Source organism: Penaeus monodon, chromosome 16 (assembly GCF_015228065.2).
Source record: "Penaeus monodon isolate SGIC_2016 chromosome 16, NSTDA_Pmon_1, whole genome shotgun sequence".
Classification (NCBI taxonomy): Eukaryota; Metazoa; Arthropoda; class Malacostraca; order Decapoda; family Penaeidae; genus Penaeus; species Penaeus monodon.
In genome coordinates this window covers 8746751-8771378 of record NC_051401.1, presented here as the reverse complement: position 1 = coordinate 8771378, position 24628 = coordinate 8746751, and the positions used below count along the sequence as shown (strand labels likewise).

The window sequence follows — 24628 nt, the reverse complement described above, 5'->3', positions numbered from 1 at the left end:
CATCTAACAAGCAAATGCTAAAAGCACATCATATTTTGCACTTTATGCCTTCTGCTTTGACTTCATTCATAAACACGCTCATTCACAGAATATATAAATGATTCTTGAATCTCGGATATAGACGTATTTACCGATTTCCCGAGACTAAACCATTCAAGGAGACAGACTCCATTCCCCGCCATCTATTGGCCGGACGCGACACCAAACACAACAGAAAGAAAGGAAAGCCAAGTGTCCTTATCTTCCCACACATTATCTTTCACATTTTCTCTCACAAGTGTCCGTTCCTGTGGATTCGCTGCGAGACGCCTCAGCTGACCCGAGGAACTTCAACAACGAACCCAACTTCTGCCGTCTCGTGAGGGAAGGAGGAGGAGACCCATGCTGTAATATATCGTGAGTGTCAATGCTTTCACCTAGAACTTCGTTAAGGCTTGAGGAGAGTGTAAGGAGACCCGGAGAGAAGTTGTAGTTAGGTGATAAGGTAATCAACAGGTAGGCTGTGTATTGGGTCATTGATGTGTATACGTTTACCTTTCTTGCTAATGAGATAAGAACATAACTTCGCATGTATTTTAAACTACGTTGATGGATGGAAGTTTAGTGTAAGGGGAGGGGAGTGTGATTAAATGGTTGGCTGGGCTCGTATTATCTCTGCCACGTAGAACACTTTCTGTATTCAAGGTTTGTGTAGAGACTCGTTTTGTAGTTTGTTATATGATGTATAGGTCTAAAACTCGTATGTTAAGCTTATAAGAGGGAAACACTGGACGTTTTGGTATGTGTAAGTCAGTGGTAATTAAAGATGAGGTTCATTATAGTGTATTTGTTATCAAGTAAATGGGGAAAATATTTATGAAGTGACCATATTTACAGTAACGTAATGGAATGTCTTGCTCTACCCATGGCAGGGTAGAGCACAGGACTGACATGTGGTAGTGCCTGATGCTAAGTCTGCCTAATGTCCAATGCTTTATCCTGCTGTGAATATGTGGAAGATTATTATTATTATTTTTTTTTACTGGGCTGGGGTTAAGGGGGGAGGTGACAACGCACACAACTGGAACTCCTGGGAAAAATAGGCAGTAGACATTACTCTACAATACCGTAAATGTAGCCAATAGGTGACAATCTGGGATTCAGAAAAAAAAAAAAAAAAAAAAAAAAAAAAAAAAAAAAAAAAAAAAAAAAAAGATGGTATGGAATGGTTACCTGAACTTAGACTGAAACACTTTTTATCAATGGCAAATGGCGCGCAAATTAAAAATAAAGGAGATCCACGACAAAGAAGGAAGGTAGACCCATCTTTTTCGAAGTCCCTCACCATGTTTACATTGCGACAATAAACACTACTATAACTCATCACTGCAATTTGTCAAGTAGTTCATGCATTACTATCATTTGTGAAAACAATTTTTTTTTTGTAATTACCAGTGCTTGTTTCTCCTAAGTCATGTATTTAATGTATTCTTTAATTTTTATTTCACTTCTTTAACATGTTTAACCCAGTGCGCTGGGCATGGCATATACGTACATGCCATGCCCACTGTGAGTTTACTTTATTGATTATTTTTACACATTGATTGCTACACTTGTGTTAAGTCACCAATGAGCCAATTACAAGACAGCCTATTTGCCTTTTGACCCCTTTTCCTTGAGTTACGAAAATATTTTATCCTATTTTGCTGTAACTAATGTTTATAACATTATGATAATGATAATGTCTATAATAAAAGTAACACCATTGATATTCATAGCATTAGTAAAAAAAAGTTTTTTCCCGCCAATTCGAGGAAAGGTGAAATCGGGTAAGGTCACAAGGTCTACTAATTGATTCCTCTGTCAGTCCTGTGCATACAGTGTACAGAGACATTTCACAAAAAAAAAAAAAAAAAAAGGATAAATAACAAAAAATAAGCACAGGATTTTCATGGCGATATTGGGTTAGTAGTTATTTACACTATTCTGTGTTTTGCTGTATAGCTGTATATATGTGGTTTTCAATGAGCAAATTACTTGTAGAAGCAAATATAGTATTTGATTGAGCAAAATTATATCCCTCCCATTCATTTCAGGTTACATACAGTGTTATGAGTAGATCATATTGTATAAAGCCCATGGGATTAGGTTAGGTTGATTTATTTGTCAGGATGTATTGTATAATTACCACAGAGACTTTGGTTGGTAAGAATTCTCGTAGATTTTACCAAACGATGGGTTGGATTCCCATAGATATATTTTAAGGTTTGTGCATCAGTCTATAGAATTTTAGATGGGAGGCATGTCCATAGAATTTCATTAGCAGATTTTATGCATTTTATGTGCTAGTTTTATGCATTTTAGTTCTATATTCTTATATCAGCCTGTTTTACCTCATAATTTCCCTGATATACTTCATGCCCTCCCATGCCCTTCATCGTGATCTAAATGAAAATGATCATCAGGTTCATTCTCATCACGAGAATAAATCTGATGATATAAATATTGTCCAGGAAGGCCCAATTGTCACAATGAAAATAAAAATATAATAGGGAAATGTTACTATTCTTCAGTCACAGTTGTTTGCTTGTTAGAGTTAAACCCCAGAAGAAGATCTAGAGTCTCCCAAATTTGGTTTTGTTTTTTTATTTTTGGAATAGCCCTTGTCATTTTTTTTTCTCTTTCTTTCTTTTGTCTAATATGCCTGCTTCATAAAAAAAAAATGGAAGAAAAGAAAAAAAATTGGTATCGATAATTTCTCTTTCCCCCCACCACTCTTTCACAGGACACACATCTGCCGAACGAAACTAGACCAAGATGGACAAGCTACGGAAGGCCCTAAGTGGGAGAGACAACAGCGAGGAGCAGGAGGAGGAGCGTGGGAACATTATCACCCAGGTCTGGCATCATGGACCTTTTGCTACCATATTGTGTGGGATTTTTTTTTTTTTTTTTTTTTTTTTTCTTTTGTTTTCTGCTTTGGCATCAAGGAGAAAGGTTTAATATTTTTTTTGTGTGTGTTTGTTTAGCTGTTTAATTCTTGTGGTAGCTTCAGAGTTCTTGTATTTTATGGAGGGTTTTGTGGCGATAAATGCATCGGCATGCACACTGAATACTTGTTGTATTGTGAATTACCTGTACACAGATACATGTACAGCACATATTCTTCAAATATTAAGTTAGTTTCACTTTCTTAAATTCATCACCTCATTATTTTTCAGTCTAGCTCATCAGTAAATTCCTGTAAATGAAAATTAAGTTGAAAATATATATCATATGGCAAGACATTTTTGGAAAGGTAGAGTATGCCATTATAGAAACAAAAAAAGAAAAAGAGGCAGGACATAGATATTACAGGATCCTTTTGTTATATACATACATTTCCTCACACACACACACACACACACACACACAACACACACACACACACACACACACACACACACACACACACACACACACAACACACATACATATAACACACACATATATACTTACATACACACATACTTACATACACACATACTTACATACACATACACACACATACATACATACATATGTACACACATACATACATATATACACACATACATACATATATACACATATATACATATATACACACACACATACATATATACACACATACATATATACACACATACATATATACACACATACATATATACACACATACATATATACACACACATACATGTATACACACACATACATATATAATATACACACATACATACATACACCCACATACATATATAATATACACATGTACATACATACACCCACATACATATATACACACAAACATATATACACACATACATGTATACAAACACACATGTATACACACACATACATATATATACACACATACATATATACACCCATATACATATACACACCCATACATATATATATACACATACATATGTACACACATCTACATATATACACACATACATATATATACACACATAAATTTATACACATACACACACACACACACACACACACACACACACACACACACACACACACACATACATACATACATACATACATACATACATACATACATACATACATACATACATATATATATATATATATATATATATATATATATATATATATATATATACACATATACATATATACATATATACATATATACACATATATACATATATAACATATATACATATATATATACACACATGCATATGTATACACATACATATACACACACATACATACATATACACACACACACAATACATACATATATATACACACACCCATACAAATATACACACACACATACATATATATATACAAAAACATACATACATTTATAAATTTTCTCTCCTCTCCCACTTTCTTTCTTTCTTGCTTTCATTTACTTCCATAACTGTTTATCTTTCTGCTCTTGCAGTTCTATAATCCTTCTACAACCACTTTCTCTTTCTTCATTTTATTCAGGCTAGCAAAATGATTTGCCAGAAAACAAGAGTAAAGCAAAGATAAATGTTATTAGGCAAGTGTGATCAGAGGAAAGGGGCCTCTGGATATGCAGCTGTGTCAGGAAATGTCAGATGATAACTTTGTCCCTACTGCATAATCATTTGTTGCCTGTTGAGTCACTATACCACACAGGCAGGCATACACATACACATTAGAGCTTTTATAAATAGTGAAATACATACAGATGTGAATAAGTGTACTGTCATAATTCTTCACATATAATAAATAAAGGTATAAGGATTTTGTAAGAGTGGTTCCATCCTTAAAAGATTCTTGATTGTTGAGAAAGAAAACCACTGTTATCCATATTTAAGTTTTCACATCATAACAAACGATTGTCACTAAAAAGACTTCAGCAAACTGTAGAGCAGGATAGGATATTATAACAGTGGGTGGAAGAAAGTTTTGTCCCCTGGTAATAAGAACAGGAAATGATACTAGATACACAGGATTGTTGATGTTGCTCAATAAACAGGAAATCAAACTTTATATCTTCCTATATCATAGAAATGTCAGTGCCTGTCAAGTACTGTTCTGTCCAAGTTCAGCAACTCACCACTGTTAGGAGATGCTCATAATGCCTATCCTTTCTAAATACTCCCTACTACAGTGATGTGTCTCATGGTGTATACTGTTATACTCTTTACGGTACACATTATATAGGTACAGATACATACATTAATGGTAGTTATCCATCTTAATATTCTGAGTTACAGTATTATTTTGAATATAGTTATGAAGGAAGCAGCTTGTGTAGTGGGAAGGGTCTGTTTTGGGGTCCTGTTTTAATGTAAGGTAAACTTTAGATTTAGCCTATTAAGTGTGAGACCGTACCCTCCTCTGTATGGTTAAAGTGTTTGTTTAATGCTTCTTTGCATCCCCTGAAGTGTGACATTTAACCAGAGTGATACACATAGTCCTGCAGAAGGACCTTGTTTCGCCACAGGTTGAACCTCTCGCCAACAACTAATCTTCATCCCTTTCTTCCCATAGACGGAGGACACGCCACTCTTGCGTGTAAGTCTCTTGGGCCTCTTGTAACAATTTTTTTTTTTTTCCTCACCCTTTCCTATTTCTTATTCCTTCTTTGGGGTCTCCAATGTTTACACTAAATATTGTAGTCCTTTCAATTTTTCTTTTTTTCTCCTAATTACCATTGCATGAGCAAATATAACTTTTTCCTGGAATGATAGATAAAGAGATGCATGCCACTTCCAAATCCATGCAAATTACTTTCTGCATGTCTTTGTACAGGGTTACTATAATTGAATTTCTTTTCTTTACACATTTACACCTTCTTGATATATTTCACGTTTTATGATATTTATTTGGGTTTTCAAGGCTGTTTTTGTTTGGATATTAGAAAGTACTTTGGTAGGGTAAGAAATTGTTTGAGATAAATAAGAGATTAAAAGAGAGAGACCTAAGGAGACACAGGGTGAACAAGAGAGTGAAAAAAAGAAAGGAAAAAGAGAAGCAAAAGAGTGTGGAAAAGGCAGAGTGAGAGGAAAAATTGAACACAAAAGCAAAAGAAAGAAATGAAAAGTAAAGAGGAAAGATACAAGGCAAGGATGTATGCACAAGTGGTGTAAATTCAGTTAGTTAGAACATAAGATAGAGTAACAGCAATTAAGGGGGAGATGGATAGAGAGGTAGATAAGTGGAAAGGAGGTAGGATTAATGAAGGATTTGGAATGAGAGAGAGAGAGAGAGAGAGAGAGAGAGAGAGAGAGAGAGAGAGAGAGAGAGAGAGAGAGAGAGAGAGAGAGAGAGAGAGAGAGAGAGAGAGAGAGGGGGAGAGGGAGGGCAAGTATGCTGGCAGATAGGCTGACATATTTCAGAATATGTTCTTACTGTTGCATCCAGTAACTACTGCAACTTAGCAAAGAATACAGGTTTGCCATAGAATTTGAGATGATTTTTTCCCTGTCTTCAAACTTGTTTCCAGACCTGAAGTTTGTTTTTAAGAAAATGGTCAGTCAATTTCTTTCCATGTTATTTAGGTGTAATAGTCTGTAATGGTCTGTAACTGAGTACCATGGGCTGTAATTTGAGTTATGCAGAGGTTACCATTGTTTCATTTAAAAGCAGTATTCACTAAAACAGACCTAGTGATGGTATGTCTCTATTTGTTTATTATGTTATGCTTAATACATTGTAAAGAATGAATAGTCAATCAGTAGGATATAAATTCCTGTTCATCTCCATTTTCCATCATCAACATATTGAATATTCTTGTATGATTTTGTGTTGCTTTGTTCCACAGGAATATACAAACAAATTTACCTGTGGATGTCAGGTTTCTTTGAAGTGTTAGTAATATAATGTGTATTAGTTTGTTTATTTACTTTGAGCTTTGGTGTATTAGTTAGCAATACATGATATTAGTATTTTATGAATGATTAGTGTACACATAGTTCTAAAGAAAAATGTAGTATATAAGTTATAGTAAAGTGTAAGAAAATTATTATAAGTTTACTGTACAGATTTGTATGTGTGTGTAAGTAATAGTAAAGTGTGAGAAAATGATAACTTTAATTCACATTATCGATTTAGTAGCATGCTTTTAATGTCTGTTCAGTGATCTTTCAAATACTATAGTATCTCTGGCACAGGAAGTTCATTATGTAAATGTCTTGATGAATATACGACACTTGGCAACTCAAGAGCAAGTGGAAGTTAATCCATGCTTGAAATATAAGACCCTTTGCCACATTGCAAATGGTAACTTTACATGTCAGCACATGACTCTGGCCATGTACCCTCTCTAGGCCAGGTGACCTAAAGGAATTTACATCCATGTTTTTCATCTTGAGATTAAGTGAGTGAGTGAGTGAGTGAGTGAGTGAGTGAGTGAGTGAGTGAGTGAGTGAGTGAGTGAGTGAGTGAGTGAGTGTGTGTGTGTGTGTGTGTGTGTGTGTGTGTGTGTGTGTGTGTGTGAGTGTGTGTGTGTGAGAGTGTGTGTGTGTGAGAGTGTGTGTGTGTGAGTGTGTGAGTGTGTGTGTGTGTGTGTATGTGTGTGTGTGTATGTGTGTGTGTGTGTGTAGGGGTTATTTTATTGAGAGAAAGAATATGAATTATTGTGCATACATAACTTTCTGCATGCATAACTTATGGATCACATACACTTCCCTTGGCTACCCACAATAATGCTTTTGTTTTCAGACCTCTGGACCTGATAGAGGGCCAAAATAATTTTACTTTGCAATTCATGCAATCAGTGTAATTTTCCAACTATGTTCTGTTAGTTACAAATTTATATAAATCAGTGTTTTAGTCAGTTTTTCATTTTTGTAAAGTTGATAATGAATTTGTCTTTGTGTTTATAACATCATAAAGAAAAGTAGATTAGAAACACCATGATTCACAGGTGTTGCACTAACACTTTTATAACCATGTAATTAAGATAATTAGATACAGTGCTTTAAGGTGGTATTAAGAATACGTATTATTACTCGTGTATATATATATATATATATATATATATATATATATATATATATATATATATATATATATATATATATATATTATTATATATTAATTTTTTTTTTTTTTTTTTTTTTTTTTTTTTTTTTTTTTATATTTTTTTGAGCTTTCATTACGTAGTTTGTAATTGTATTATACTCGTAAAGACTAACTTCATACATTCCGTGCTTCTAGAAACAGTTGAAAGACAAACCCAAAGTCACAGACATATAATGTTGCATCTCAAATGAAGCAGGCATGCACATGCACTCACTCACTTACTCATTCACTCAATCACTCACTCACTCACTCACTCACTCACTCACTCACCCACTCACTCACTCACTCACTCACTCACTCACTCACTCACTCACTCACTCACCCACCCACCCACCCACCCACCCACTCTCACTCTCCACACACACTCACTCTCACACACACACTCACACACACACACACACACACACACACACACACACACACACCTCTCAAATGTAGTTAAATTCAGTGACCCTTGGTATGCCTGTCTCTACCTATCTATCCCTCTCACCTCTGCTGAAATGGGTGGGTATAGTTATCAAAATTTCTAGCTTCTTTTCATATTGTTGAGAACTACTCATGCCACCAGTTTCACACTTGACACTGCACTTTACTGGTTCCTTAGCAGCATACATGTTGGCTTTCATCCTCATACAGTGTCCAGTTCTCTAAATAATTAGAACACACACACACTTATTTCCAGATTTATAGTTTTTTATTATTATTATTATTATTATTATTATTATTATTATGGAATACTACTACTACATTTTATTATTATTATTATTATTGTGTTAGATATTATCACTGCCATATAAGAAAGGCCAGAATAGTATCTTAGCTTTAAATGCCTTAATTCTAAGGGTTGAACCAAAGGGTGAAAATGGGAAACCTAGATCCAGACATGGCATTTACATAAAAGAAAGATGTGTACTTGGCATATAGGTTTGAGAGACAGAGAGAGCTATGATCCTGATAAAAGATCAGTATGAAGTAGATATGAAGATTGTTCCTTTTTATTTCTAGTAGGAAATATCAACTCTAGGTAGGGTGAAGACAGCTTATATTTGATGGTATGTAGACCTAGAGTTCACTAACAATCGACTATTTAATTCAAGCTTTAAGTCAAAGATGTGTCCATGTAGCAGAGACTAGCACCTTGTCCCATTAAAAAGGGATATTAGATTTATAAAAATGGCAACTTTCCTCCATCAGTTGCATGATCACCCTTCCCATGTTAAGAACTGCAAAGTCTGCTATCCAGAATGAGATTTAACTCCTTTCTGAAAATAGAGTATGGGTACAAAAGCAAAGAATTCAGTTGGGAAGGTACTTGTTTGGCGAGTTAGAGGGAAGAAAATCCACAGAAGAGTGAAACAAATACAGGTCACCTATCAGCCTTTTCATACTCATGACCCCTTTCTCAAGCCTCTGGCACATCCATGACCCCCAACACCAACCATTCCATTTACCATTTTTCTAAGTACAAAATTTAAGCTAAAACAAAAATAAGTGAAAATTATTTTGTGATTTTTCTTCATGCAATGTCAGTATTATGGTCCTTGAAGACCTGGTTTCATATCATAATCTTAATATGAACACAGAAACTGGCTTAAAGTATTTTCCCCCAAGGCTCCATGACACCCATGCTAACCAAGGGGGTTGCAACCTACTGGTTAAGAACCACTTGGGCTAAAATGCAATAGGTTCCCCCCACCCCCAAGATGCTGTACCAACAACAGGAAAAAAGGTCATAGATATCTCATTGTCTTTTACTCCTTTTAGTCTTCATTTTGTGTGTGTGTGTTTTTATAATTCCTATTACAATTGTTATTTATGAGATAGTCACCTATTATTTTAGTCCTTTTATTATAAATCTTACTGTAATTAATCTTATCAATCTAGTCTCCTTCACTACTGAAGTGTTTCATCTTGATTTTCCTTAACATGCTGTAGTACAGAGGTTTCTAACTGTCTTATTTTTCCTTCACAGGTAATTGACTCAAACAGCCTTAGTTGGAGCACACGTGTTAAAGGGTTTGCAATATGCTTTATCCTTGGTTTTTTGTTCTCTCTCCTTGGCTCTGCGCTGTTCTTCTTGCCCAAGGGAGCTATCTTGTTTGCAATTTTTTACACCCTAGGCAACGTCATGGCACTTTCTAGGTGAGTTAAGAAGATTGTTATATATAGTAAGTTGAAAGTCTATAGTTAGCACTTTCCATCTCTTGTCTTTCTCCCTCCTAGAGGCAATGACTATGTAGTTTGGAGGACAGAGTGCATAATGGACAGTACATATATTTCAGAAAGTAGGGTTACATATATTTTGGTTTTGTATTACATGCAATTTGGACAAAAGGAAATATTTCATACCTCATGATTAGAGACACACACAAAAAGCATGTTTTACATAGTTATTTCTTTGCAGTACATGCTTCCTGATGGGACCAGTAAATCAATGCAAGAAGATGTTTGCCAAAACCAGGATCATAGCTACCATCATCATGTTTGTTGCCCTCATCATGACTCTGATTGCTGCATTTGTGGTATGAATTTTTTTCCCCATCTTCTTTTTACTGCATTTTCTCAAAAACTTTGTGTGAAATATTTATTGTTTTGAGGTCCTTTTACAATGATAAATGATGAATGATAACTTTGCTTTATATTATTGCTACTGACTCTGTACTTTCTAAAGTCAGAGGAACCAAAATAGAAAAATGTGATTCTTGTTTTTTAACGCTCCATTGTTTATTAAAAGTTTTGTTTTAGATCAATTCATGTGTATTTAGGAAATCTGAATCATATATTACTAAATTCTACACATATGATAATTTTGACAATGTTTTTATGATTCATAAAATAATTTTTTGTTAAAAAAAAAAAATTCAAAGGTGAGTTTATTAGGCCCATAGTCATTTTAAAATTGGAAACTAAAAGCTCAAAAAGTTATGAGATGGAAAGTTTGGGATTTTAATATGATTTTCCTTTCCACAGGTCCACAAAAAAGGTCTGGCACTGTTGATGGTGATTATACAGTTCTTAGCAATGACCTGGTATTCCCTCTCTTACATCCCATATGCCCGTGACGCTGCCAAGAAGTGTTTTGCTTCCTGTGTCGATGTCTAAGTGAATCCGGCTCCTCCCGTGGGGTCAAGGGGTCTCTTAGAAAAACATATATCTGTTTAGATATTCTAAACATTATAAGATTTTCACTGCAAAAAATTTGTTCTTCCAGTGGTCTTGAAGTAAGACAGACTTTATACATTTTCTTAATTGGTTTTGTTAATTTTTATTAATGATTAACAATATTGTTTAAATCCACTAAAGTAACCACACTGACATTAGGTGTGAGAATATTCACAATTTTTTTTTTTTATGTAATTTAAAAGCAATCAACTTTTATCACCAATTATGGTGCTCTCTTTTGTTTCATGGACAACAGATAACTTTTCCCCATTTTAATTGAAATAAAAACAACTTTTATTCTTCAGTTCAAGAATTATTTGGTATTAGCATGAAAATGATTTGCAAACATTGATGCAGTTTAATCTTTGACCATTTATTTATTGAAACTTATTTCTGGAAAATGCTATTGAAGCACACACTTGTAGATATGCCGTCCTGTAGTGAAAAGTTTTACAATGCTTTCATATCAACTTCCTTACTTATGTGAAAAACTGTCACAATGATATTAGATTAGATAGGATCTGAAACTGGAGTAGATAATTGATACTTCTGAAGTGATTTCCCTTTTTTCTTTCTTTCTTTCTTTCTTTTTTTCCCCCAGGAACTAAATGTAAACATTTTGATAGTTTTGTATGTAATTCAGATAGTTTCCAGATTACTAATATGGATTATAGTTTGATTTAATTGTATAATATATTTCTGCAATAGCAAAATCTTTCTTGTTAATGGCTAATGACAAATACTATTTAGATATTATCCTCCATCCAGGGATAAATGGCATTTCCAATTTTTATTAATTGCAGCAGTGCAGTTAAATACCATTTATTATGGTAATTAGCTTCAAGTTAGGAAGTATGCATATATGAAGCAAAAAAGCATGTGATTGTGGAACAGGTGTAGAAAAAGACATAGTAGTGTTGTAGAAGTTTCTAAATTTTCTAATAGATTTACTTGTCTGTCCCAGCTGACTGCAAGCAACATTTGGTTTAATGTACTGGATTATCTAACAAAGAACAGTGTTAATGTATTTTTGTTGTTACTGTTGTGTATTTATAAGCAAGCTAAAGAAGCTTACTAAATATTTTTACTACTAATTGTATGTTACCATTCTTTCATAGTAAGCAGAGCTAACAAAAGAGATATTTTTACACATTCACATACACCCCCCTACTCACACCCACCTACCCGCCCCCACACACACAGAAGCAAACTCGGTGTAGAGTAAAGCATTAATTTTTAAGAATATTTGTTTTATGTAGACCTACATTTTTTTTTAAGCCTCAGTAGATGCAGAGAAGAGCATTACCATTTGATTAGGCACTGTATGGTATCAGAAAATGGTTAGACATTTTCTTAACTTAAAATGCCAGTTTCCAAAAAAAAATTATATCAAAATTTCATTGAATGAGAAATTTGTGATTATTGAAAGTATTTTGTGAATGTTAAAAGTAAATACTTTTCTATATGTGCATGTAAGAGTTTACATTGCCTACGTATAAATGTCAGCTACTATATGTCTACTACTATATGTGTATATATTTTTGCCTCATGTTCCTTTGATTATGCCAGAGGTACTGTATCTTATGGCATTCCATAGATTTAAAGAGAAATGTGTATTATCATTTAAAAGGTGTATAAAAAGAATTGTGAAGAGAAGGTATTTCCTACTTTATTTGTAAAATCCATAGAATGTCTTTTTTAGACATTTTGTATAGAGGCTGTGTCCTGACAACAGTAAAGAAGAGGTTGAATTTACAAAAACTGCTAAGATATTAAGTAATACTCTTATATATATCTCTACACAGAACTTAGGATTGGTTACTTCAGAAGTTAGGAAGGATTTATTAGATTCATGATTTCTCCCTGCATATAAGTTTAGATGAGTTGGAGAGGAGGACTTTCCGTGTGCTGTTCTGTGCCTTCGGGAGGGGCCGCTTAGTACAAATGGCCTCTGCCTTCACTGTTTCTTCCATACATCTTGCTCACTGGATATTGACACGTTTATACTTTACTGCAGGATGATAACTTATTGTTCTTGGTAGTACTTTTAGCATTAACCATTAATAATGTTTTATGTCTTGTGAAATATATACCAAAGCATCTGTGCTTGTATATCTTGCATGGAATATGAATGATTTGTAATCATTTTTAACATCTAGAAATTTTTCAGTGACATTGTTGTTAAAAACAAATATGGTAATTTCATAATGTATAAGAAAGATGTACAGCCTTTAATTCATATATATTTGTACAATGTCAAATTTTACAAGTATGGTTAGACAGGGTACTAAGTTATTTACCTGTAATTTAAACTTGTTTCACTTGCATTCTAAGAGAATATCTAAAGAAATTATAAAAGGTGTAATTTTTTTTTTTTTTTATGTACAAATATATTACTGAATATATGAAATGTATTCTTTGCCAAAAAAGGAATTATGATTATGATGAATTGTTGTCTATATGAATGTAAGGATGTAAAAATAAGTTCTTTATTATTTCCTATCATTTCTCTATCTTTTCCTTTTTCATTCTTTTAGTGAAATTTTGGGAATCTCCACAGAATAAAGAAAAGAAATAATACACATAAACACTAGGACCTCACTTGAGGAAAGGTTTCATTAGCAGTACACAAAATTCACCTCAAAACACAAACCGAAGTCAGAGTCAGTATATGATTAAGTTTTTCTCTGGTCTGATTTTTATTAACAGATGCTAATAATTTATTCTGTTTTATAATAATCAAACAAAAACAAAAATATATACAATATGAATGAATGATTAACTCTAACAGTAACACAACTTATTTACTGGTGTACAGTTGCCAAACAATATTTATCATTACCTTTGATATTGTCAGAAAACTACTCTGACCCTTGGACACAGGTGGTACAATATGCTCAATGTATGAGGGTTAGGCAATTTGAGATGCAAGTATTTACAAAAACTGTGTGTGCATGTGCATGTGCCTGTGTCTGTGTCTGTGTGTGTTTCTGTGTATAATTTGTCCATACACTCATATATATGTTATTGAAAATTTTCCTTTCATTCTAAACATAATTTAACCTTTGTTTTCTACCTTGGTATCATCATTCAATTCAGCTTTCAATAACTTTCATTCTTTTTTTTTTTTAAGTGGCTTATCAAATTTTTATAAAAAATAATGATCAAGATGGGATACTGGCCTTTGAAGGAAGAGGCACTGGTTACTGTCAGCAGACTGCAGTAGCTTCAGACCCATTTTATCTAAGGCATTTACATAGTAAATGGTTTAATAAAATTTTCTTCAATATGTCATTTCAGATTTTACATCAGGTAAATGAAGCTATTTAAAGGCAACAGTATCAACTCTGCATTGCAGGGGGTAAGAGATATGAGTGAAATAAAAGTAGTGGGCACAAATATTTATATATTAGTTATATTTTATGTTTCGCAATGAAAAATTGATATTAAGTTTTGGCACTCGGGCTCACTTTGCTGATTATGAAGTTGTATCAAAGTGATTATCGGGCTGTTTATTACATGACCTTTACAGTAACCTCAATAACTAGGAGTAAAATGTATAATTCATTTTAACAACTATTAACTCAGATACGGAGTGCAAGAAAATAGGGCTGAATATGAATATAAGATACAATTAAAAAAAATAATAACATAGCGTGTTTTTACCAACTATTTACATCAAAAATATAAGTATTACAGAAAAGTACCCCAATCATGACTTGCATAGAAAACTGATTGTCTATGTAATTCCTTTTGTAGTTGGGTTATTTAATGACCTTGCATGTGCTTAGCTTCTTATCATGGACTTTTCTCATTTAGTTGATTAATGTCTGTTTTAATTAATACCATAAACCTGGTAATATTATTTTATATATCAAAGTTCTTATTCACTGCACTTGCAGCCATGTAGGGCATAGCTTTTCATAATGTATATTCCAAATTAAAAGCACAGACTGTGTGAAGTTTAATTGCATCTCTGTAATATCTGATATTTGACTTATTGTAGAGATAAACAAAGGTAAATCTAGTAAGTAAAATAAATTGAGTAAGACCATACTAGAGAGACATTTTGCATATCAAAAATTTCATGCACTCAGCAGAAAAAAATACATGTATATGTAAAACTGTAAACATTTGGGGTATATGTGAGTTTTCATTTGAAGAGTGAATGAAACTAGAAACAAAAAATATATTTCAGCAACACTACTTTTTTATCAACTCATGAATATTCTGTCATATTCCAGAACTTCCTTATGTAGATGACATACATAACAAAATGAAACATAAAAAAATGTATATCATAAGGTAAAAAAATAAATTTAGAAGTCCAAGTTTTTATTGTTAACCATATTACCTTCTTACATATTTGTAAATAACATAAAGCCATGAGATCTCATATCAGGAATACCAGCCCAACTGAAGCATCAGAAAAGGAGTAATTTCAGAATACATACAACCCCTGTAAAGAGCACTCATTATTTCCTGTTTTGCCAGCTGTACATAGCACATACTACATTGCATGGCTTCTTATATGGGCAATGCTCCATTATTACTAGATTTTCTATAACAGAAACACAACTTTACAATACACAATTTTTAAAGAACATACTATCTTTGGCAAGGAACGTGTAATATTTTACGATCCCTGGAGGTTTGTCTGAACTATCTATGTGACCATTGAGAAAAGCAACATTTCGCTAGAGAAATGTTAAAAGTGACCTATCGTTGTACAAAATCTGTTTCAAAACAAATTATACTGTTTTATGTGTAAATACTATCCATCAACTACATAAAAGGGATTAAACTGAAGTTAATATATGAACAATGGCAGTAACTTGGACAAAATGTCCCTTCTATATAGAGAAATGAATAGCCACCAATACTAACTTGAACATTTATACAGAATTCATACATAATAAAATAGCAATATAAATGTGTGTGTGTGTGTGTGTGTGTGTGTGTGTGTGTGTGTGTGTGTGTGTGTGTGTGTGTGTGTGTGTGTGTGTGTGTGTGTGTGTGTGTGTGTGTGTGTGTGTGTGTGTGTGTGTGTGTGTGTGTGTGTGTGTGTGTGTGTGAGAATATGCATTCAGTTGAGTTTTATATTCTATCTAAAAGCCATATAGTGGACTTGCCCTTCATAATGAGAGAGAGAGAGAGACATATATGGATACACGGGTAATATATACATGTTTGTGTATGTGTACATACATACAAATACACGTTTATGTGTATCTGTATGAGAGAGGGGAGGTCGAAAACTGCAATTTAGATATTAACATTTACTTTATGGACACTCAGTTCTCAGGCATTGAGTGAGGATGATTAGCAAGAGTTCATTGGTGTAAGATGGTGCATGAGTCTCCATATACACTTTCTCTTCACTTATTTCTAGCCAGACACAGGCACACCTGATACCACAAAATACAAGGAGCTGCTTAGGGGCTCTCTACATATTTAACTTAACTTTCCTCTCACTCTGGAAAATATTTCCCGAAGCTTTTTTTGTGACCATATGTTGCCCTGTGATGTGTACCTGGAAGCTTTCCTACTTAAGGATAGTGTCAGGATACTGTCCATTACTCTAGTCTTTTATACCACATATCTCAAAGGTGATGAATATCTTTTAAATACAAGTCCTTGAGAATGGCCTTTAAAGAATATTTGTAAATCAGTGGAAATGTAATGAATTAACTAATCTCATCAGAGGACTTCCAGAGATATTTCCACTAGTGGGAAGAGGTAGGTTTGAGGTGTGGCTAATTAAGGGGTCCCCTTTGGACACCATTACAGTTTTCCTAATCAAACAGGGAGGGTTATCATTTTATAGCCATAGGGTCAGATAACTTTCAATCTGCCCTCATATATATATAAACATGTATATACGTATATATTTATGTACATATGTATATATATTTATGTATGTACGTATATGTATGTATGTATGCATGAATGTTTTGTATGTGTGTGTGTGTGTGAGAGAGAGAAAAAAAGGGATATAAAAAGATGTAACCCTTATGATTTGTAATTTTTTACAGTAATGTTTAATGTTGAAAACTCCAATGTCATACAAAAATTATTGCTTTAACAAAAAATGTAAACAAATCATTCATACAAAACACATGAAAGAAGCATCGGGTCTTTCACTATGCTCTTCTGGCTCATTTTCACTCACAGGGTGCTCCGACTCCAAGAAATGTGCACATGCATGTCCACATGCATGTGCACACACGCACTCACTCATGCACCCACACACACAATTTTAACTTTCTTTTTTTCAATTAGATAAGGTTACCATTTACAATCTTAGGAATGAAATCCATTTATTTTACTGCGTGCTAGAATTACAAAATGAAATATACAGATAACATGCTTCTCTTTTCTTCCACTGGATTCAAGGATTATTGTCTGAGCAGTAGAACCAATTGCAATTCCATTACAGGAAAGAGAGTGGAAAAAAAGATAAATGAAATCAGCTCCATGGTTTGAGTAACTTCCAAGGCACTGCTGGTCTGTACAAACTCCTGGGCTTATGTAACAGCCAAAATCCAAAATGTTTTCAGCATTTCACTTCTACAGGACATGGAACATAGAGTAATGTTAACATGACCTTTCTCTGAATCTTATTTGGTTAGTTTTTGATTACCATGAATATCTTGTATTCTAATTTTCAGCACCTCTAATTCCAATCGTGCAACATAGCCAGCTGAAAATGCATATTAACACTTTAACAGAAATGCAGGGAGTTTCATTGACAATAAAATGAAACCACTAAAGTAATAAAACAATAATAATAAAAAAAAAAAAAAAAAAAAAAAAATAAAAAGTCATTATTCAATTTACAACAAAAATCAAACATGACAAACATATGTTTATACATGTATTAAGAAAGTTAATCCTCTGCACATCTAAATCTTAAGATCAATTTACTATCAATATTTCAGAGAAAAACATATTCCACAAACATGCGATCAACCCAAACTTATAACCTATGCCTTACTAATCATGATTTACTATCTTTAGAATTATTCTTTTAGGCTGACAACTGTAATTCCCAAAGTTTTTCCTGTATTTTTCAACATTTCCAAAAATTATACACAGTGAGTAGCTTGCATTTCACAGGTCTCCTTGTCACACTTTCAGCAATTATTATTAGGAGCCACTTATTTGTACTAATACCAGTCCTTTTCCAAACAGGATATCAAGATAATACTGGCAAGGGTATATTTTGCACCACCATGAAATTCATACCACATTAGTTATCATTTCATGTGTATTGTATCAATGGCTACACTACTTTTAAACTAAATGAGAAACACATCAAAATTGTTTGCCCAAAATAATTAAATAGTTACATATATCTATAAATTAATTGTAACCTTGGCACATGACCAAGTAGGCCACTCATATTTTGCTTATATATAATAATAATATTTTTTTTTATAATTGAAAGGCTTGTATTGCAAGGACTGACATTCAGAACTCTATATAGGGTTACTCAAGTTGCATCTCCATGATTAGGTATGCCCGGTAAGCAGTGCCAATCACTGGGTAATTTGTCAGTATGCTCATGCTTGTTGTTGCGATAGGCAAACTAATGAATGGCCAGACACGACTTGAAGTAGCTATCACTACAGCAGGTGGTTGAGTGCAGCACAACCACTGTCTGGTGATTTCATCCTGGTATGAGCACAAATTTCCCAGCAGTCTGCCTGTCAAGAATGCCTGATGATGAGCTCTACCTCTCCTGCCCATCAGGGATGCCCAATCTTGTGGATGCAGCTTCATACACAATCTGACCAAACTAAGGTTATTCAGTATATCAGACAAGACCAGCAAGGCACCCTTGAGGCAGCTTGAAAAAAGCAAAAGGAGAGTGAAGGCTAAATATTCACAGATCTCAGGAGGAGAAAGAGAATGGGCCAAAGATAAAGGAGAGCCAGAAAAGGAAACGGAGATCGAGAGGGAGAGGGAAAAGGAGAAGGGGGTGATAGTAGTGTGTTGATGCAATATCATGTGATTCTCTTTTTACACCATCATAATGATGAAACTCACTACATTAACGTCCTCAGAATTTGTGGCAAAAATATATATATTTATTTAGAGCTTTTGCTAATAAAAAATAAATATCAACTTTCATCTTTTCTTTTAATTACATCAGAAACATTCCAACCTTCAAAGTATTAAAGAAAATGCAATACATATTCATTTTTACAAATCATACATAAATGACTGTGATGGTTTTCACTATTTCTACAACAGTTTTTGCTTTATATCAAGATAGAATTAAGTCCCCACTAAAATACTATAACTACTATAGAGGTGGTATTCTAAATTCACACATAAATATTTAACTCCATATAGTTTCCAATCAGTTAATACACATTTCCCCCCTCTTCATTTTATTGAATTACTAAAGGCATGTACCATACTGGTCACAACATTTATTTCCCATATTGCTAACAGTGTTCCTCTTTTTAAATATCTGCGCACCATACATGAGGTATAGAAATAAAAACACCCAAAAGTTCACGCACCTTGCAAGAGGTATAGAAATAAAATCTGCCTCTCTATCCACCATTCTGCACATACTTTTAAAGAAATATTCTTTTTTGTGACAATACTTACAGGTTTAAAACATCAATAGTAACATATTGCAAAGTGATAGATTCTATGTCTGGAAAGAACTTATATCAGTTTGAAAAGTAACAAAAAGCTTTAAAATAAAACTCACATAAGACAAACACTTACAACCATTCTACATGATAACCTGAATCTCAGGCATAACTGGGAGAGAAAGAATGAGAGAGTGAGACAAAGTGAAAGAAATACTAGGAGAAAGAGAACCCTAATGGTGTGAACAAAAATCATTGAAACATGTTCTCCATAAAACTAGAAGCCTTACAAGTTCAGAATGAATACTGGCTATTTACTCCTTCCATGAGTGATGTTCTCTACCATGACATGAAATATCAAATAGCAGACACCCGGTAAGGAAAAACAAATAGGCAGTTACATTTCTCAAGCAAGAATTCTCCTTGTATCAGTCTATCAAAAGAATCACTGGTAATGTGATATGTTCAAATACAATATTTCCAGTATATCAGGCAAACTGAAAATGTTAGTGTTTTATTTTGAATACAGCAGTTCAGTTATTTCTTACAGATTAGACACCTTTAGCACAATGACTAAAAATTTAGTACTTTAGGGTACATATATTTTACACCACATTTACATAACATTTCAGATACTTTACCATAAAAAACTACCACATAAAACAGGAAAGAGATAAACACATACTTTGCCTATCATTATCTACACCTCTAGGCATTCCATCATTTCTTGCCACTTCATGTTTAATTTCTTTAATTATGGTACAGTTACTTGAATGATTCCACCGGTCTATGTTAATAATCATAAAGTACATTTCCTAACTATCAATATCTCTTTTCCTATACTCATTCATTTTCTATCCTTGATACAAAAAATCCAAAACAGGGTTGAAAAGACCTGTCCTGCTGTTCAACTTGAACAAATCTACTTGTCTCTAACAATAGCAATCAGGAACACTACTACTGAGCAACCACAGCTGGAGCAAACCCAGAGATGAAAACAATAGCTCTGTTTACAGCATTTCGCAGGAACACTGGTATGCCTGGTTTGTTCACTGCGTACTCTGCTGTCATACGGAGCTCGTGGAACATGTTACGGGTGTAGGGGTTCCGCCGTGAGGAGTATCTCAGAAGCAAGAATCGGTAATACACGAATGGAGTGATTAAGCTGACTCTGCCACTGGAAAGGAAGAGGAATATTATTACGATTAAGCTACTTCTAGTACGAGCAAGATATAGTGTCATGCTTAACATTTATTCGGTTCTAATCGTTATGACAATGACAGTAATGGGAGTTTTCAAATCAAAATGACGGGAAAAGCAAATATGAACCATTTTTGAAAAAGAATTTATCTCAGTAATGAACATATCAAGAATTTCCAATAAATATATTCTTTACATAAAATGTGATGGACATGCTAAAACAAAAACAAAAAATGTTCAAGAAATATCTAGATGTTCCTCATGCTGTGAGATTATACCTGTAAAGCATTACAAATTTACTACCTATACACAGCACTGCTAAGGCTGATATGATAAGACATTTGCACTTTGGTAACCAATGAATAAAACAGCAACCTTTGACATATCCTTTCCAAAATTTCTTGGTGTTAAAGATGTGTATACATTGGTAAACTTACAGGAAAAGTGACACCACACACAAGGGCATGAGGAAGATTTCCACAAAGGCAGCTGCTCGCAAGATATTTCTGTGCTGGAACTCGACCAGGGAGATGAGGAATCTTGATCCCAAGGCATTGTTCTGCCCAACCACCTGGGGATTAAAAGGTAAAATTTAAAAGTAAAACAATATGTCAAGCCAAGTAATTCCACATTAACCCAATGAATATCTGTGATAATTTCATGAGGAGATGTTATGTTTGGATCTATCATAACTAATAACAAGGCAGAAAAAAAAAAGAGGAGAGTATAAGAAAAAGTCATAACTAATATCATGTTACGACAAAAAATCCATAAGTGAGGTTATTCTCAAGGGACACAGCATCTTTCCACAAACAATTCACATAGAGTGCTACTAGAGGTTACTTCCAGGGGAGGGAAAGGATGGGTGGATTTGCTCAAGGAAGGCCTCAGTACAGCTCAAACAGTCAGTCTTGAACAATAAAAATTCTAGAATACAGTCATTAAAGGGATTAACAATGAGTAGTGAACATGCAATCTCTGTGATGTGGTTGTTGTTTGGTTGGGTTTGATTCAGTTAGGTTGGCTACATCATGGATATACAACTATCATAGTTATAGAACTCGTGTTAACAATGCATTTCAATAGTTACTGCCAAAATATATAGCTGATCATAATCAGAACTATAGCTTATGTGCTGAGCTGAGATGCAGGAAATAAATGAAATAAAAGTGATTGTCTCTCCAAATGCTGTTTAGTCTACAATTCCAAGTCAAAACACAAGACCTGATTTACATATTGCACAAAGCAATGACATTCTGTGTCAGCTAAGATTGGTAACAAAGGATGTTCTGTATAGCAATACTGAGAAAGTGAATGATAATGAATGTCGGATTATATATGGCTGAATAACACTAATCACCAATGTAATAATAGTGTCATGCACAGATATACTGTAGAAAATACTGGGTAAAAAACTCTCTTCTCTCTCTCTCTCTTTTTTTTTTCTCTCTCTCTTTTTCTTTTCTCTCTCTCTCTCTCTCTCTCTTTTTCTCTCTCTCTCTCTCTCTTTTTGTTCTCTCTCTCTCTCTCTTTTTTTTTTTCTCTCTCTCTCTCTTTTTCTCTCTCTCCCTCTCCCCCCCCTTCCCCCCCCTTTTTTTTTGCTAGCCCATTTCAGTACTAAGAAAAATCAAAACCTTGAAACCTCTAATAATATATGTATAAAACATATCAGTCACTATAAATACTAAAAATTCAAACTTCTTCAAACTCTTTTAAATACTCACATCAAGCAAGGACAGGGTATAGCTGGCAAAATGCAGCAGTGCAAAGAGGAATATTGGAGCCAGCACCATGGTGATTGAGGCTGTGTACATGAAAATGATTGAGTACAACAGATAGTGGGCCGAGTCCTCCATTAACAGCTGGAGGAAGAATTCCCGTGTCAGCTGCACAGATGGGATCCTCTGGTGCAAGCGGAGGGCGGAGGTCGCTGCATTGCTCACAAGGACTTTCTGGTAACTGCTGTATGGGTTACTGTAAGAAATTTGCAATAGTATTAAATTTCAATTACTATATATATATATATATATATATATATATATATATATATATATATATATATATATATATATATATATATATATATATATTTTTTTTTTTTTTTTTTTTTATTATCAATCATTTTGATTTTTCACAACAAAGTAAAAGATCAAAATGTGAACAAAAGAGGAAGACTGAATTTATGAGAATGGGAGAAAAAACAAAAAAAAAGAAGAAGACAAATATGGGGAGAACAGAAAGAGAGAAAGAGAAAGAAGTCTAAGGAAAAGAAAAGATTAAACCCAAGGACATACAAACTTACCCAAAAATAGGAATGAGGTACGATATACAGAATAAAAGAGTGAGTGCCCGGGTGGCCCATAGCGCTGTGTCCACCTTATGCTCAAGGACGTGTGCCTTCAGAGCATCAATGCCCCTGGGTGAGGACTGTGACTGTTCTTGTTGCGCCTGATCCTGCTGCGGTTCACCATTTCCTTCCTGTGACATGGCTGATGACTGGCTATTTCCTGCAAAGAGATATATAAAAATAATAATAATAATAATAATAATAATAATAATAATAATAATAAAAAATAAATTAAAATACTGATATTGAAAAAGTATACTGGCATAGGAGAGAGTCCTCAATTATTAATTCATATACATACTGAGGATTCCAGATTAAAGGGACCAAACAGAGTCAGCTTCCTTTTATTTTAAATGTCCTCTCCTGAGCGTTCAGGAATTCCAAAAGATTGCAAGGGCCCTACACAATGTACCCTACAAAAATATCAAAAATATCCGGCAATTAATGTGACATACATAATATGGAAGTCTAATCACATCTTCAAATGAATACTGACAGTTGACAAAATAATCTGGAAGAGCCCAAGAGCTTTGGAAAAAGGACAATGTAACAAACCCTACTTCAAGAGGATAAGTTAAGAACCTAACCTCATAGAAGTACATAGGGATAGAAAATAGCGAAAATAAACAAAGGTTATCTGTAGGGCAAAATGTTCCCAAGTGCTGACAGGTAGAAACACAAGCTTGAAACCTGTCAAGTGTGTTCTTTTTCAATATACAGCTAACTCTTTTATTTCTTACTTCTCAAAGTAGAAATAACAAGTGAGCGCACATAAATGGAAAAAGAAAAAGAAAATATTAACTTATTAAGGGTCAGTATCCACACAGTAAGAGGTGAGCCTGAGGCGAAAATACATCTTGGAATATTGTGTATTTGGAGACATCAATAAAAATGAAAAAAAGTGTCAAACTGGAAGTCTCAAGGCTTAGTGTGGTTCCCAAATCAGAAAAGAGTAACCAGTAATGACTTCAAAAGCAACAGGAAATAATAACTGGAAGAATCTATGTGATCGTGTGAACAAACACAACAAACCTAAAACAGAATAATTTGTGACTCTTTCACTAATAAAAATACTATTTCATCTGATCATTGAAGAACACTAGCTGCAAAGTCTGGAGAGTTCAGGCATGCATCAGTGCATGAAAACAGCTGATAAGAGCTGATAAGCTCACATCTGCACAGTAGCTTAATGTACATAAAGACAGAATTTTCCTACCAGTAAATATCATATTTACTTGATTAAAAAAAAAAA

The 24628-nt window shown here is 33.9% G+C and overlaps 2 protein-coding genes across 3 annotated transcripts in view; one reads left to right on the top strand and one right to left on the bottom strand.

Annotated features, from left to right (window-relative positions):
• Positions 1-278: 278 nt before the first annotated feature.
• LOC119582494 (vesicle transport protein SFT2A-like) lies at positions 279-15548 on the top strand. Of its 2 annotated transcripts, XM_037930783.1 has the most exons (6): positions 279-396; positions 2765-2877; positions 5521-5544; positions 10028-10197; positions 10460-10577; positions 11026-15548. In XM_037930783.1, exons 2-6 carry the CDS (start codon positions 2797-2799, stop codon positions 11155-11157), a joined length of 525 nt encoding a protein of 174 aa, XP_037786711.1. In that variant the 5' UTR covers positions 279-396; positions 2765-2796; the 3' UTR covers positions 11158-15548. The 2 variants fall into 2 exon arrangements, with proteins under 2 accessions (XP_037786711.1, XP_037786712.1); XM_037930784.1 differs by lacking the exon at positions 5521-5544.
• Positions 15549-17241: 1693 nt separating this feature from the next.
• LOC119582493 (Krueppel homolog 2-like) overlaps positions 17242-24628 on the bottom strand; it is a 9497-nt gene continuing 2110 nt past the window's right edge. The window contains exons 2-5 of the mRNA XM_037930782.1: positions 23332-23536; positions 22754-23003; positions 21467-21600; positions 17242-21006 (exon numbers count right to left, since the gene is read on the bottom strand). Coding sequence (XP_037786710.1) covers positions 20787-21006; positions 21467-21600; positions 22754-23003; positions 23332-23516 — 789 coding nt within the window. The 5' untranslated portion in view covers positions 23517-23536 and the 3' untranslated portion in view covers positions 17242-20786. The remainder of the gene's footprint in view (positions 21007-21466; positions 21601-22753; positions 23004-23331; positions 23537-24628) is intronic.